At 43.3% G+C, this 14,613-nt stretch overlaps 1 protein-coding gene across 1 annotated transcript in view; it reads left to right on the forward strand.

The window, feature by feature from the left end:
• Nucleotides 1-7,109: 7,109 nt before the first annotated feature.
• LOC122739623 (myosin light polypeptide 6-like) overlaps nucleotides 7,110-14,613 on the forward strand; it is an 85,264-nt gene continuing 77,760 nt past the window's right edge. The window contains exon 1 of the mRNA XM_043981288.1: nucleotides 7,110-7,190. Within this exon, the coding sequence (XP_043837223.1) occupies nucleotides 7,110-7,190 (81 nt within the window). The remainder of the gene's footprint in view (nucleotides 7,191-14,613) is intronic.

Raw genomic sequence — 14,613 nt, forward strand, 5'->3', positions numbered from 1 at the left:
GGGAGCTGAGAAATCACCCCACATCAAAGGCAGCCAGGGAGGAATGCGGGTGACCGTCATCAGACCCGGGAATGGTGATGCAAAGGATTGTGAGGCCGGCCAAGCCTTGTGTGCCTAACCTCCTTAGGCATGTATGTGAGCTAGGCCAGGGAGAACTCAAGGTGGGGCCTACAGGGCCAGAGACCAGCTGCCTTCTGTCCACTGTGGGAGTTTCCTCCATCCACTCTGTCATTTCAGCCTTTAAAGAGCATGAGTCCTGGCATAAGGTGGCCCTACCTGGTGAGGTGGCCTCGGTGGACATCCTGCCCCCCAATTCCATATGCTACAATGCAGACAAACTGGCCTTCTCTTTCTTCCTCACACATGACCCTCCCATCTCCATGCTTCTGAACTGCTTGTCACCCATGCCTGGAATGAGCTCCCTCCCCCCCCCCCCAACCATGGAGTTCCGCCCCCCCTTCCTGTAAGCTCAGGTAGGACTTTCTGTGTAATCCTTTCCTGATCCCCCAACAGCTAATGCCCTTTCCCAGAACTCTCTTGTATTTAGCTACTTTATAAATGTTTATATCAATCCACTTTCTATTTTTTTTCTTTTTTCTTTTGGCAGGGAAATGAGGGTTAAGTGACTTGCCCAGGATCACACAGCTAGTAAGAATCAAGTATCTGAGGCCAGATTCAAACTCAGGTCCTCTGGAATCCAGGGCTGGTACTTTTATCCACTGCATCACTTAGCTGCCCCCCCCCTTTATATCTATGATACGAGGTATGTATGCGCTCTTTTTTCTGCCCCCGTTAGAATGTAAGCCCCTGGGGAGAAGAGATTATCTCAATCTTTGTATTGTATCTCTAGTGTCTAACTCTGTGCCTGGTGCACAGTAGGTGCTTCATAAATACTTGTTGGTTAATTGATTATTGCAGGAGGGTCATTCAAAACCCTCCTGGGGATGGGAAATGTTGGAGCCCCATCTCCAGCCTGGGATACAGAGAATTGCCCAATCAATCCACATGTATTTATTAAACACCTACTATGTGCTAGGCACTAGGAATGCAAAGGCAAAAATTAAACGGTGCCTATCTACAAGGAGATTATATTCTATGGCAGATAGAATAGGTATCTTTTCAGGAGGAGGGGAATTAGCTGCTTGGGATGAGGAGCATGGATCACAAAAGGCATCTATTGAGCTGAGCTTTGAAGGAGTCTAGGGATTTGAAAAGTCATTGTGTATTCTAGCTATGAAGGACAGCCAAGAAAAAAGCAGAGCAATGGGAAATGAAGCAAAGTGTTTGAGAAAGGGAAGCAGGCCTGGTTGGCAAGACCATAGACTATAGATCTACTGTATAATCAGGCAGGAAAGAGATTGGAACCAGGTTGGTCTCCGTGACTTGTGGGAAGATCTGGTCTGGTTTGAATGTTGCTACTCACATGACATCAGACAAGTCATTTCTGGACCTCTGTCTGCTCACTTGGGAACCTAGGGAATTGGGTTCCATGGCCTTGGAAGCTTAGGATCCCATGATCCCATGTTGGGTGTCTCCTCTGTGGGTGACTCATTAAAAGACATGGATAGAATGTCTTGCACCTGACCTCTAAGACTCTTCCCAGACTTAAAAATCAAACAATCAACAAGCATTTATTAAGGATTTGCTAAACTCCCAGTCACTAGGCTAGGCTAGGCTCTGAGGATGCAAAAGCAAGAGATGTAATAGCCTCATTCTCCACTTTCTGTTCTTTGCCTGACCACAGACTGACCCCAACCCTAACAAGAGCTATTAGTCACTAGAGAAACCAACTGTGAATTGCTCCATACAGCCCATCCCCACTGCTGGAGATAAGAGGTCAGAGCCATCAAGCAATTCACAAGTGTTTATGGAGCTTTTCTCATGAGCCCAGACCTGCATGACCGGGCTGTGCTGTAGGGGATCCAGCAAAGATGGTACCATTACTGCTCACAGTCTCACTGGGAAATAAGACAGGGTCTGGTCATTTGAGTGCAGTCAGAAATCACAGGAATCAGGGGAGACTCCCTGGAGGAGGTGGCTCTTCAAGGTTTTGGACTTTAAAGGATTTGATTGGATGGGGGGAGTTAGAGAGCTTGCAGACTGCAGAATGAACAATGAATGAATGAATGAATGAATGAATGAATGAATGAATGAATGAATGAATGAATGAAGTGGGGAATTGTCAAAAGATATGGTGTATGTTGCATGAAGGTTAGTAAGAGGACATAATATGTATGAAGAGGTGGTAAGAAGACAGGATGTGTGGAATAAATACTGACCACTAACCCTGGCCCCAATGTAAAATCTTACCTTATATCCTCCGACTTACCTCTGACCCTGGCTACAGACTGACCTCTGATCTCAGATAACCCTGATCACAGATTGACTTTCTCTCAGTATGTAGATGATGCACTTTGGCACAGGACATGGCTCATAGCTTGGCACCCAGGTGTCAAAGACCACTCATTTTGGAGCTGGGAAGACCTTCATTTAAATTCTCCCTTTGGGTACTCACTTCTGTGTCTCTGGGCAAATCATTTACCCATCTTCTCTGTACCCCTGTTTCTTCATCCATAAAATGAAGATGATAATAATAGCACCTGACTTATGGGACTGTTGTGAGGATCAAATAGGATCACGTATATTAAAGCAATATAGAAATTAGAGTGATTATCAGGTTGAGCAGCAATGTGGTCTAATGGTTAGAGTTGGCTCAGGACATGGATTCAAGTCCAACATCTGACACATATTGACAGTCACTTCTCAATGCTCCCAGGCAACCCTATAGTCCTGTAGATTGCAGAGAAGGTATTGGCAGAGTAAATGTCCTCACTGGGAGTTCCCTGCATTAGTGTGATCATAGGTCTGGAGAAAGAGAGAGAGAGAGAGAGAGAGAGAGAGAGAGAGAGAGAGAGAGAGAGAGAGATGGAATGAAAGAAAGAAGGAAAGAGGGAGGGAAGGAAAGAGGGAGGGAAGGAAGGAAGAAATTCTTACTTTGGGATGATGAGGTAGAAGAGGATCGAGCTAAAAACCAGGGAGGCAGGAAGTACAGTGGGTAATAATAATACTAAAATAATAATGATAATAGCTAGCATTTATATAGTATTTTAAAATTTGCAAAATGTTTCATAAATGTTATCTCATTTTATCCCCACAACAATCCTAGAACCCAAAGGCTATTATTATCCCCATTTTACAGATGAGTAAACTGAGTCAAAGAGAGGTTAAGTGACTTACCCAGGGTCACAGTGCTAGTAAGTGTCTGAGGCAAGATCTCAACTCAGGTCTTCCTAAATCCAAGTCCAGTGCTCTATCCACATCACTACCTACCTGCCTAGAGTGCTTGACTTGGAGTCACAAAAACCTGAATTCAGATTTGGCCTCAGACACTAGCAGTATGAATTCTGACCAAGTCATTTAATCTCTCTCAGCCTCAGTTTACTCAGCTGTCAAATGAGGATAACAATACTATCTGATTCACAGGGTTCTTGTGAAGATCAGAGAAGATAATGTATGCAAAACCCTTTGCATACCTTAAAGTGTTAGCTATTGCTAGTATTATTATTAGTATGACTTTTCATTCCCTGGCTGTGTTCCAGTGAGAAATACATGCTGTAAGCCTCTGGGTGGAGCTACAGGCCCTCCCCACCTGAGGCCCTTTTCCTTTGTGTTTATTCTTTCCTGTTTTAGGTAAAGAAAGGGCAGTAGGAATGGCTATGTCCTTGTGAGCTTTGAAAGGTCAGGAGAACCACCCATCAGAAGACCCAAGAACTAGACTTAGCTTATACCAGAATTTGCCTGAAGCCAGACAGACAGTGAGGAGCAGAGCCTCAATCGACTGGTCTAGCCCAGTCTAGCAGAAGCAAACAGAGATTCATCCATTCTTCAGCCATGCCACATTATGCTTGGTGGGGTGAATTCTATGTCAAAACTTTATTAAATCTGAGCCCACTCTCTCCAGCAACCAAGATGGTATTGAGGAGAGTGTGCCCTCCCTCAAGTTTGGGGGAGTGGGAGGAATATTTGTATTTCTGTTCTTGTTATATCTTTGAAGTAAATATCCCTTCATAAGAGCAGCTAGGTGACTTAGTGATTATAGTGTAGGACCTGGAGTCAAGTTGACTTATCTTCCAAGTTCAAATCCAGTCTCAGACACTTACTAGCTGAGCAAATCCCTTAATCCTGTTTCCCTCAGTTTCCTCATCTGTATAATGAGCTGGAGAAAGAAATGGCAAACCACTCTAGTATCTTTGCCAAGAAAACCCCAAATGGGTTCACGAAGAGTCAGACACAACTGAAAAATGACCAAACAACAACATCCTTTCACAAAAACTAAAAATAAAAATCAGAGAGATGAGTTTAGATTTGCAATTGATCACCCAACAAACATTTATTAAACAACTATGTGCTTAGCACTATGCAGCATACTAAGGATATGATTACAAATGTGGAAACAATCTCTATTTTAAAAGAGCTTATCTTCCATTGAGAGCCATTGTATATTGGGTGACTGAGTCTTCCAAGAATGTTTGGGTCATAGAATTGAAGAGTTGAAGTAGAGGCAGGAAAACCACTTAGGAGGCTTCTATGGTGTCTAAGGCATGAGAAGATAATGGACTAGATAGAAGTAGGAGGATTCTTCATTTAAAGACTTACATAAGAAAGGCTATGGAATCTGGCTGGCCTGTAGGATAAATGGAATGGAATCTGGCTGGGCTGTAAGAACAAAGTAGGTGCCCATCAACTAGGGAATGACTAAACCAATTGTAGTGCAGGAACCTAATGGAATATTACTGTCCTGCAAGAAATGGGAAATATGGTAAATACAGAGAAACCTGGAAAGACTGACATGAACTGATGCAAAATGAAGTAAGCAGAGCCAAGGAAATAATATACATAATGATGACAATGTTAATGGAAAGAACCATCACAAAAAATAAATAAATAAATAAAAGTGAATGCAGAATGAAAAGAACAATCATGGCCCAAAGAAGAGATATGAGAAGAGTCTCCATTGTGAAGTGGAAAGTTTATGGGTGTGGAACATTGCACGTTTTCAGACTGTTTCAGTATATTGATTTTTTTTTCTGATTTTTTTTCTCATATTCCTCTTTTTCCATTAAAAAATACTCTTTGACCTGTCTGAACTGATGTATAGTGAAATGAGCAGAACCAGGAGAACATTGTGCATAGAGACAGCAATGTTGTTTGATGAAGAACTTGGATACAATGATCCAAGACAATCCCAAAGGACTAATGATGAAGCATACAATCTACCCCCAAAGAAAGAACTGGTATTAATTGAACATAGAATGAAGCATGCTATTTTTCACTTTCTTTCTTTCATTTTTTTCTTATTCAAGTTTTCTTATACAAAATTACTAATCTGGAAATGTTTTACATAATTGCACATGTATCTGCTTACTGCCTCAGAGAGGGAGGACGGAAGGGAAGGAAGAAGGGATAAAATTTGGAGCTCAAAACTTTAAATAAAAATGTTTATTATTTAAAAAAACAAAAAATACTCTTTGTTACCCAGAATAACTCTCTGAGAAGTAGATACTGGGGAAACAAAGATATCAATAAAATATATTTTTTAAAAACTTATATAAATCCTCAATCTGGCTGGGTTTTTTTGTTTTGTTTTTTTAGTGAGGCAATTGGGGTTAAGTGACTTGCCCAGGGTCACACAGCTATTAAGTGTTAAGTGTCGGAGGCCAGATTTGAACCCAAGTACTCCTGACTCCAGAGCCGGTACTCTATCCACTGAGCCACCTAGCTGCCCCAGTCTGGCAGTTTTTAATGTTGTACTTAATCATCCTAGAACCTAACTCTGTGAGGATGATGATGACAATGGTGGTGGTGCTAATGATGAAGATGGTAGTAGTAATTATGATGACAAAGATGATCAGGACAGTACTGCCCAGTTTTGCAGCATTGTGCGTGTATATTTTTAATTGGTACATCTAAAAATAATCTTCTTCCCTAGCCCACCCTGGTCATGATAATATGGTGGTAGAGAAGATAAGGGTGGTAGTAGAGACCATGATGTTGATGTTGGCAGTGAAGATGATGGTGATGGAGGTAACAATCATAATGGTGGTAATAGTGTGGGAATTTATTGTGATTTGGGGATCCTGCCTTTGGGCTGAGATTAAAAAGCCTTAGGACCTCAGGATTTTTCTCTGTGTGAGAGGGGCTGGCGACCCTCCCCCTCTGCTTCAGCTGCAGGGGGTCTCTGAGCCAGACTAAGCTGTGCAGATGAAAAACCCCAGGACCCGGGCAGCAGCCCTGGGTGTGCAGCACTGGGGCACGCCCCACAAGCCCTGGGTGTGGTGTACATGTGCGGGGGCCCCCCCCTTCCCTGCAACATTAGGGCAGCCAGCAAATTAGTTTGGCATGTGCAGGGGCACAGGGAGCCTGAGGTTTGAGGGAAGGTTTGAGGATATATAGCCTGGGAGGTAGAGAGAAGGAGATTGGTGAGAGGTCAAGCACTTGGGGGGGTCATTGCGACAGTACAGAAAGGGGGGTTCACTAAGGAGATGGTGGCTACAGTAAAGAAAGGAGGTTTGAAACAGGACAGAGTAAGGGGTTTTTCAGGGGTCAGTACAATGCAGAGAGGGAAGTTAGACAGAAAGGGGGAATGCTAGAAGGTCGGTTGGTATGGAGGACGCTAAGAAAGTTCCAGGCACAGCAAACAGGAAGCACAAGCAGCAGGTGGCAGAAGAGATAGTTAAAAGATAAAGTGGAGAGTTCATTGGCAGAAAAGCTGACAGGTTGTATTTTACTTTTGTTATCCCTGTTTCTACATTTAACTCTAAGTTTATTCACCTAAATAAACCCCATATTTGCTTTAATTAAGAGAGGCATTTTAATTCTTTTTTTTCCCTTATCAGTCTGAGAGGCAATGGGGGAAGGAAGGGCCCTAACAGACTGGCTTTAGACAATTAATAGCAGTCAGATAGCCAGCCAGTCAAAAGTCAACAGATTAGGCCCAGTAAGTCAGTTAAAATATTTTTACAATAGTAAAAATAATGATGATTGGGCTAGAGATAATGATTGCAATAATAGAAAAGATGGTAATGTGGAAGATGGTGGCAGCTACGACAATGATGGTGATGGTGGAGGTGTTAATGGTAAAGATGGTGATGAAGCTAATGATGACAGTAGTGAAGAAGATTATGGGAGCGGTAGTGACACCGTTCCTATTGAGGATGGAGATGGGGGCAGCAGTCATGAGGCTGATAGAGATGGTGGTGATGATGGGAAGGAAGAGCAGGAGGATGACATCTGCTCACATTTTAGAGCATTATACCTTGTGACTTACAGAGCAATTTCCTTTCAACAACCCTGTGAAATTTGTGCTGTAAGGATTTGCCCAGGGTCACATTACTAGTAAGTGGTAGTGACTAGAACCCAGAGATAGGAATTTCAATCCAACTCAATGCATGTTTACTACATGTGCCCCATCCTGTATCATGCCCTAAGACTATAAAAACTAAAACAAAATAACTTCTGCCCTCAAGGATCTCATGTTCTCCCCGTAGATTCTACCTACAAAATTGTTGTTTGTCCTTCGTTCCTGATAGAACCTGAGCAAATCCAAAGTCACTAAGGTGGGGGGCAATACATCACTGACACCAGAGATCAGGAAAGGTGTCCTGTACATGGCTGGTCCCTGCTTTGAAGGAAGCCAGGGAGATTTCAGGAAGTGCAGGTGAGCAGGGAGGGCATTCCAAGCCTGAAAGAAAGCCTGTGTGTAACGATTGGAATAATGCCACCTGCTGGATACTTACTGTAGAAGAGTTCTGCCCATGAAGCGAAGGTCTTTGAGGGCAAGACCAGGCATCAGGAAGTGACGCGGACGAGTGGGAGGAGGAAGGAAGAGACTGGCACTCGGTCTGGGGCTCTTTCCTGAGGACTCTGGTGGAGAGCGGAGCTAGAAATGTGCTCTCCCTTTAATAGATAGGAATCTAGGCCTTTCTCTCTCTTTACCAAACTCTTATTCTCCTTAATAAATGCTTAAAAGTCTAACTCTTGCTAAAGCTTATAATTTATTGGCGACCACTCATTAGATATTTTAGACAGACTAGCTAGAATTTTAGCCCTTAACATGTGTAAAGAAAATCAGTGACAGGAGACAGGATATCATGTCAAGGCACAAGCAGAATAAACCTGGACTAACAGCCTCCTAACTGTTCTCCCAGGCTCCATCCTCTCTCCTTTCCAATCCATCCTCCACACGGACACTGGAATAACTCTCCTAAAACACAAATCTAAACATGTCCCTCCATTGCTCAGAAATCTTATGAACTGAAATTAGAAAAAAAAAAAAACAACAACCACCAACAACCACCCTTTTCCACCTGAAATTCATATTTTTCCCATGTCTGACTCCAATCTTCCTTTCCAGGATTATATATTACTAATAATATAAACAGCAAGTTGTCCCCGATTTCCCCAGGCTAAAAGTTATACCTCCTTCCCTGAATCTCTCACCCCTCCCTAGTAAATCTTTCTTATACCTTTACCACATTTTAATCCAATAATAGTAACTCACATTTTGAGGGTTTCATAGTACTTTCTTTCCAATAAGGGAAGTAATCTCATTCCTGTCTTAGAGACGCACAGCTAGTAAGAATCAGAACAAAGTTTTCTACTCAGTTCTCTTCTGAGCCCAAGATTCATGCTCTGTCCACTACCCTAAGATGTACTAATGGGTGATCTAGATTTCTGTGTGTATCCTAATATAGATCATGTCTGTGTGTCTTATCTTAGCATGGCCTAACATATAAATAATTGCCAAGAAGATATGAGTTCAAGTCCTATCCCTGACCCATACTGGCTATATGACCTTGGGTAAATCATTTAACATCTCTGGGCTTGAGGAAATTTTCTAAATTAGGGAGGTACTGACTTACATTGATGGAGGGAGTTTCCTCATCTGGAAGTTCTCTCTATTGGTGAAATCAGAAGTCCAGTCCATACGTCCCCTGGCCCTCTCCCCCAGGGCAGGGATTGTACTTCATTCCTTATTTTTGTATCCCTCAAGGCTAGCACAGAGTAGTTACTTACTAAATGAGTGCAGCTAGATAACAGAGGATAGAGCTCTGGATCTTGAGTCAGAAAAACTCATTTTCCAGAGTTCAAATCCACTTACTAGCTGTGTGACCCTGGGCAGGTCACTTCACCCTGTTTGCCTCCATTTCCTCATCTGTAAAATGAACTGGAGTAGGACATGGCAAACCACTCCAGTATCTTTGCCAAAAAACAAAACAAAACAAATGGGATCAAAAAGACCCTGACACAATAATAAATGTGTGTTGAACTCAGTTGAAATGTCTACACTACGTGCAGAGCTTTATTCTAGGCCCTGGGAGAGATATGAGGACTAGATAAGACAATATTCCTGCCCTCACTGAGCTCACCCTCTGTAGGAGAACAAGGAACAAACATAGGTATTTATTTATTTTTGTTTTGTTTTTGTTTTTGGTGAGGCAATTGGGGTTAAGTGACTTGTACAAAGTCACACAGCTAGTAAGTGTTAAGTGTCTGAGGCCGGATTTGAACTCAGGTACTCCTGACTCCAGGGCCAGTGCTCTATCCACTGTGCCACCTAGCTGCCCCTAAACATAGGTATTTATAACACACAATGTCAGCTACCTTTTCTGCCTTATTATTCAATATTCCCCTTTCTGCACCCTATATGCTACTCAGACTGGTCTCTCTGTTCCTTGTACATAATTTTCCATCTCCCATCTCTATGCCTTTGTTATGTCTTTCCTGGGTGCCTAGAGTGACCTTCCTCACCTCTACCCCATCAACTCCTTTTCTTCCTTCAAGACTCGACTCAGGCACAGTAGCACCTGAAGAGGCAGATTTGGGCTCTACTTCAGGGGAAATTTCTAATCGATTAGTGTCATCACAAAGCTGAACTCAAGAGGTAAGGGAGCCAGGGGGCAGCTAAGTAGAGCAATGGATAAAGCACAAGTCCTGGATTCAAGAGGATCTGAGTTCAAATCCAGCCTCAGCCACTCGACACTTACTAGCTGTGTGACCCTGGGCAAGTCACTTAACCCTCATTGCCCCACCAAAGAAGAAAAAACAAAAGTTAAGGAAGCCTTCTCCAGAATACATCAAGCTAGTTCCTTGACCCACAATGACTCTGTATTGATCTTGAATTCACTTTTTGTTTTGTATAGACTTGTATATGTGTTGTCTTTTCCAATAGAAATATAAGCTCTGTGAGAGCAGATTGTTTCCTTTTTCTTGTCTTTATTTTCCCACCACCTAGATCAGCAGCACATAAAAAGAACTTAATAAATTCTTGGTGACTGAATGAATGGATAATACTTAAGTGCATGAAAGACTTGGGGAAAGTACTCTGTGAGTTCCAAGGTGGGACACATAATTATTGACTGGGAAAGCGAGGGAGGCTACTTGGAGGAAGTGGCACTTGGGATGCTAGAGCTAGAGCTGGAGTTGGAGGGGTTCTCAGAAGAGAAAGAAGCTTCCAGGAAGTGACTTGTTCAAGGTCCTACAGGCAGGATTTAAACCTAGGTCCTCTGACTCCAGGGTCAGTGTTCTTTCCACTTTGCCATTCTACTGAGTTGGGACTTAAAGGACAGGTAGGAATTCAACAGGTGGAGAGGAGAGGAGATGAAGGGAAGGGAGGGGAGGGGAGAGGAGAGGAGAAGAGGGGACTATAGGCATCAGCAAGGGCCAAGGCATGAGGAGCAGGTCCCAAGGCCTAGGGAGCAACCCCATGTGACTGGGGCTGAGGTTCAGGAGGAGGAGACAGAACTGACAAAGTCAGATGGCATCAGGCCCAGAAGGGCCTTACATGCCAGGCTTGAGAGCTTCAACTTCATCCTTCTGGAAAATCAGTGAACTGGGGGGTCATATGTGCAGGAGCGGCCTTCTGATTCAGCAGGGGCACAAAGAATGAGTGGATGACCCTGGAGTCAGGAGGACCTGAGTTCAAATCCAGCCTCAGACACTTGACACTTACTAGCTGTGTGACCCTGGGCAAGTCACTTAACCCCAATTGCCTCACCAAAAAAAAAAAAAAAAAAAGAATGAGTGGAGGTGGAAAGGCCTGTGAGGAGACTGAGGCTTCCCAAAGATCTGGGCTCAAACCTTGACTCTGCCATAATAAAGTACCTGAATGACATTGACCCAGTTACTGGCCTCTGTTTCCCCATTTGTAAAGTGAGCTGGCTAGACCAGATGACTTCTGAGATCCCTGCTATTTCTAAATCCCAGAGCCTGAAGGCAGCATCCAAGGGGAGTCATTTTCAGTTGTGTCCAACTCTTCATGACTCCATTTGGGGTTTTCTTGGCAAAGATACTGGAGTAGTTTGCCATTTACTTCTCTAGTTCATTTGACGGATGAAGAAATCAAAGCAAACAGGGTTAAGTGACTTGTCCAGGGTCACACAGCTAGTAAGTATGTGAGGCCATATTTGAACTCAGGAAGGTGAGTATTCCTGACTCCAGGCCCTCTATCTACTATGCTGCCTAGCTGCCCCTCACCAGAGGAACAACCCTTTTGAAGAAGGGGCCATCCCACCAACTGTTGACCAACAGAGCAGACAAACCATCCTACCTGAAATTGAAAGATACCCAAGGGAGCGTGATGTTTAAAATCTATACTGTGTGATCGCCTTAAATTAGAAGCTTTAGCACCAATCTTTGGGCATTAAACATTTATTAAAGCACACAGGTATTAACATGGAATTCAGAAAGTTAAGAAAAGGCCTATCTAGCCTAGAGTTCCAGCCTGGTTGGGTTCTTCCTCAAGTCTTCCTCCATGAGCCTGCTTTAATCAGGAACTCTCCAGCAAGCTGATTGTGGAAGCTTTTTATAGGTCTGGAACAGAGGCGGTCCTTACACACTGCTTCAAGCTGATTGGTTGGAGTCATCCAAATCCATTGTCTTTGAAGGTGTTCTCAAGTTGAGTTCACAGTCTAGCTTCTGAGAACAATACCTTCTTAAGGAATAGCCAGGTGTGATTACAATCCAGTTAACTTGAAGTAGGCTAATCAGCAGTCAATCACTCTCACTTGATTCAATCAAGCTAGATTAATCTCCAGGTGGGTCTTTGAGTATCTGCGAAATCCCATTATTTCATCACAGGAGATTTAGGCGGCAGATGGGGCAAGCAAGTCAAACCACATTGACCAACTTCCCTGAAAACTCAGGTGTAGATAACTCAAGGCTCTGAACCCCTAAACATGATAAACAGCACTCTTCCCCAAACCACTGGCTATGCTTGGTCCCAAAAAGCCATCACCCAGGAAAGCCACCCTTGTGGAAAAGAGACCATCATGCCATCCATATTCCACAGCACTCACAAGACTGGCCCACACTGCCAGTGTCCCAGGAACTAAATATTGTGGAGGTGCATCAGCCCCCACTTCCTTAGAAACCATTGCTATTGAAGACAAAGAGAAAGTTTTTGCCACTTAATATCCTTTTCCTTGACACTGTTGAACCAGAAACCAACATGGACATGACATGAAGAAGATGCATTATTGTTTGCTTTGCTGCTGCACCCTAAGGACCACTGGACCCTTCCTTTTGACTTGCAGCTCAAATTTATGTTGGCTCCCAGGTAGCAGCATAGCACATAAGGCACTGGATCTAGAGTCAAGAAGACTGAGTTCAAATCCAGCCTCATACACATCTATGTAGCTATGTGATCCTGGGTAAGCCACTTAACCTCTTTGCCTCAGTACCCTCGCTTGTAAAATGGAGACAATAATAGCACCTGAGAGCTGTGATGTGAAACTGAGCAAATCACTTAACCCACTGTCTCAGTTTTGACAATTAACTATAAGCACAATGTCTACCTCCCAGTGTTGTTATGAGGATCAAATGAGATCATATTTGTGAAGCGCTTAGTGTCTATAAATGTTTATTCATTTCTTCCTGTGCTCCACACATTAATAAGTGCTCATTGAATTGAAATGAATTCAATTGCCCAATCTTTCTACTCTGTTGAGATGTTTTGTTTTATTTTAAATTTCTGTTCTGTCATCCACCAAGCTAAATATTGCTCCCAGCTCTGTGTCACCAGCAAATTTGTTAAGCATGCTACTTACAGCTTCAGCCAAGGCCTCCATAAAAGTGCTGAACTACACGAAGTCAAGGGTAGATCCCTGGGGCACATCTCTAGAGACCTCCTTTTAAGTTCAATGGACTGGATTTAGACCTGGAAGGGACTTTGGAGAACATCTATCAATCTATTTCAGGCCTTCTTATATTTGTCTATGTCATAGACCTATTTGCAGATGCTTAGGGAACTCTTCTCCGAATCGTGTTTTTAAATGCATAAAGTAAAATACACAGGAGTACAAAGGAGACCAATTGTACTGAAATCAAGATGTAATTTTTTCCCCATCCAAGTTCATGGACCTCCAGAAATCTATTCAGTCCTTGGACCCCAGATAAAGAAATCCATTCTAGTCCAACCCTCTCATTTTACAGATGGGACCACTCTGGGAGTCAAGTCATTTCATCCTCCTAACTGTATTTTATCATCCAGCTCACATCTCTCCATCTTGCCTTCAAGAGTAGCTTGGGAGTCTTGGTCAAAGGCCTTCCTGAAATCCAGATGTCTTTCAGCTCTGGCACGAAATAGAAGGGGACTGTGGGATAGATGAAGAGGAATTTCTGCTCTGGTCCCCAGGAGAAAGGTTTCTAGATTTAAAGCTGGAAAGTCAGTTGTTTAATAAGCATTGATTAAGTGACTGCTCTGTCCCAAGTACTGTGCCAAGCACTGAGGCTACAAAAAAAGGCAAAAACCAATCTCTGCCCTCAGGAAGCTCATATTGCAACCAATAAGAAAACACATAAATGACTGGGCTCATATAAGATAGAGAGAGAGCAGATGATGGGAATATGAAAAGGGAACACATTCACAGCTGGGAGGGACCTTGGAGAGGATCTTGTCCCATCCCTTCATTTTACAGATGAGGAAACTAGGAGTCATTGAAGATGAATGACTTGCTCAGGGTCACAGGATCCGGTTGGAATTGGAAAGTCAATCAGTCAATGAGCATTTATTAAATGCTTACTGTGTGCTTAGCCCTGGGAATACAAAGCAAAGGTGCTTAAAAGTCATCTGTTCCCCTCCCATCATTTTATGATAAGGTCCTAAGTGACAAAGCAGAGATCTGACCCAAGGTTCCCTGACTCCTAAGCCCTCTTTCCACTAGCCTATGTTCTGATCCCCATCTCTCTTTTGCAATACAGGGATCATAGCTACTCAGAAATAACAGTTGGGTAAGCATACAGCTGGGACCAACGGGCGAGGGCGTCTCTGGTGGGAGGAGGCCCCGTTCTCCAGTGGAAAAAGCCATTTATGACCTCACAGGATGAAAGGCGCCCGGTCCTGCTGAGCTGTTATTATAACAATTATCAGGACCTATCAACCCCGGGAAATGTTCCCTTTCAAGTTACTGGTGCCCACCCCCTCCACATACACACACACATGTATACACACCCTGGATCCAAGGACTCACGCTCATTACTAGGTGCCCAGGGGCGACTTATTAATACTTTCTTTCCTACGTGGATAGAAGGGATCCTGTTTAAAGAGCTCCAGCT

This window comes from Dromiciops gliroides, chromosome 2 (assembly GCF_019393635.1).
Source record: "Dromiciops gliroides isolate mDroGli1 chromosome 2, mDroGli1.pri, whole genome shotgun sequence".
Classification (NCBI taxonomy): Eukaryota; Metazoa; Chordata; class Mammalia; order Microbiotheria; family Microbiotheriidae; genus Dromiciops; species Dromiciops gliroides.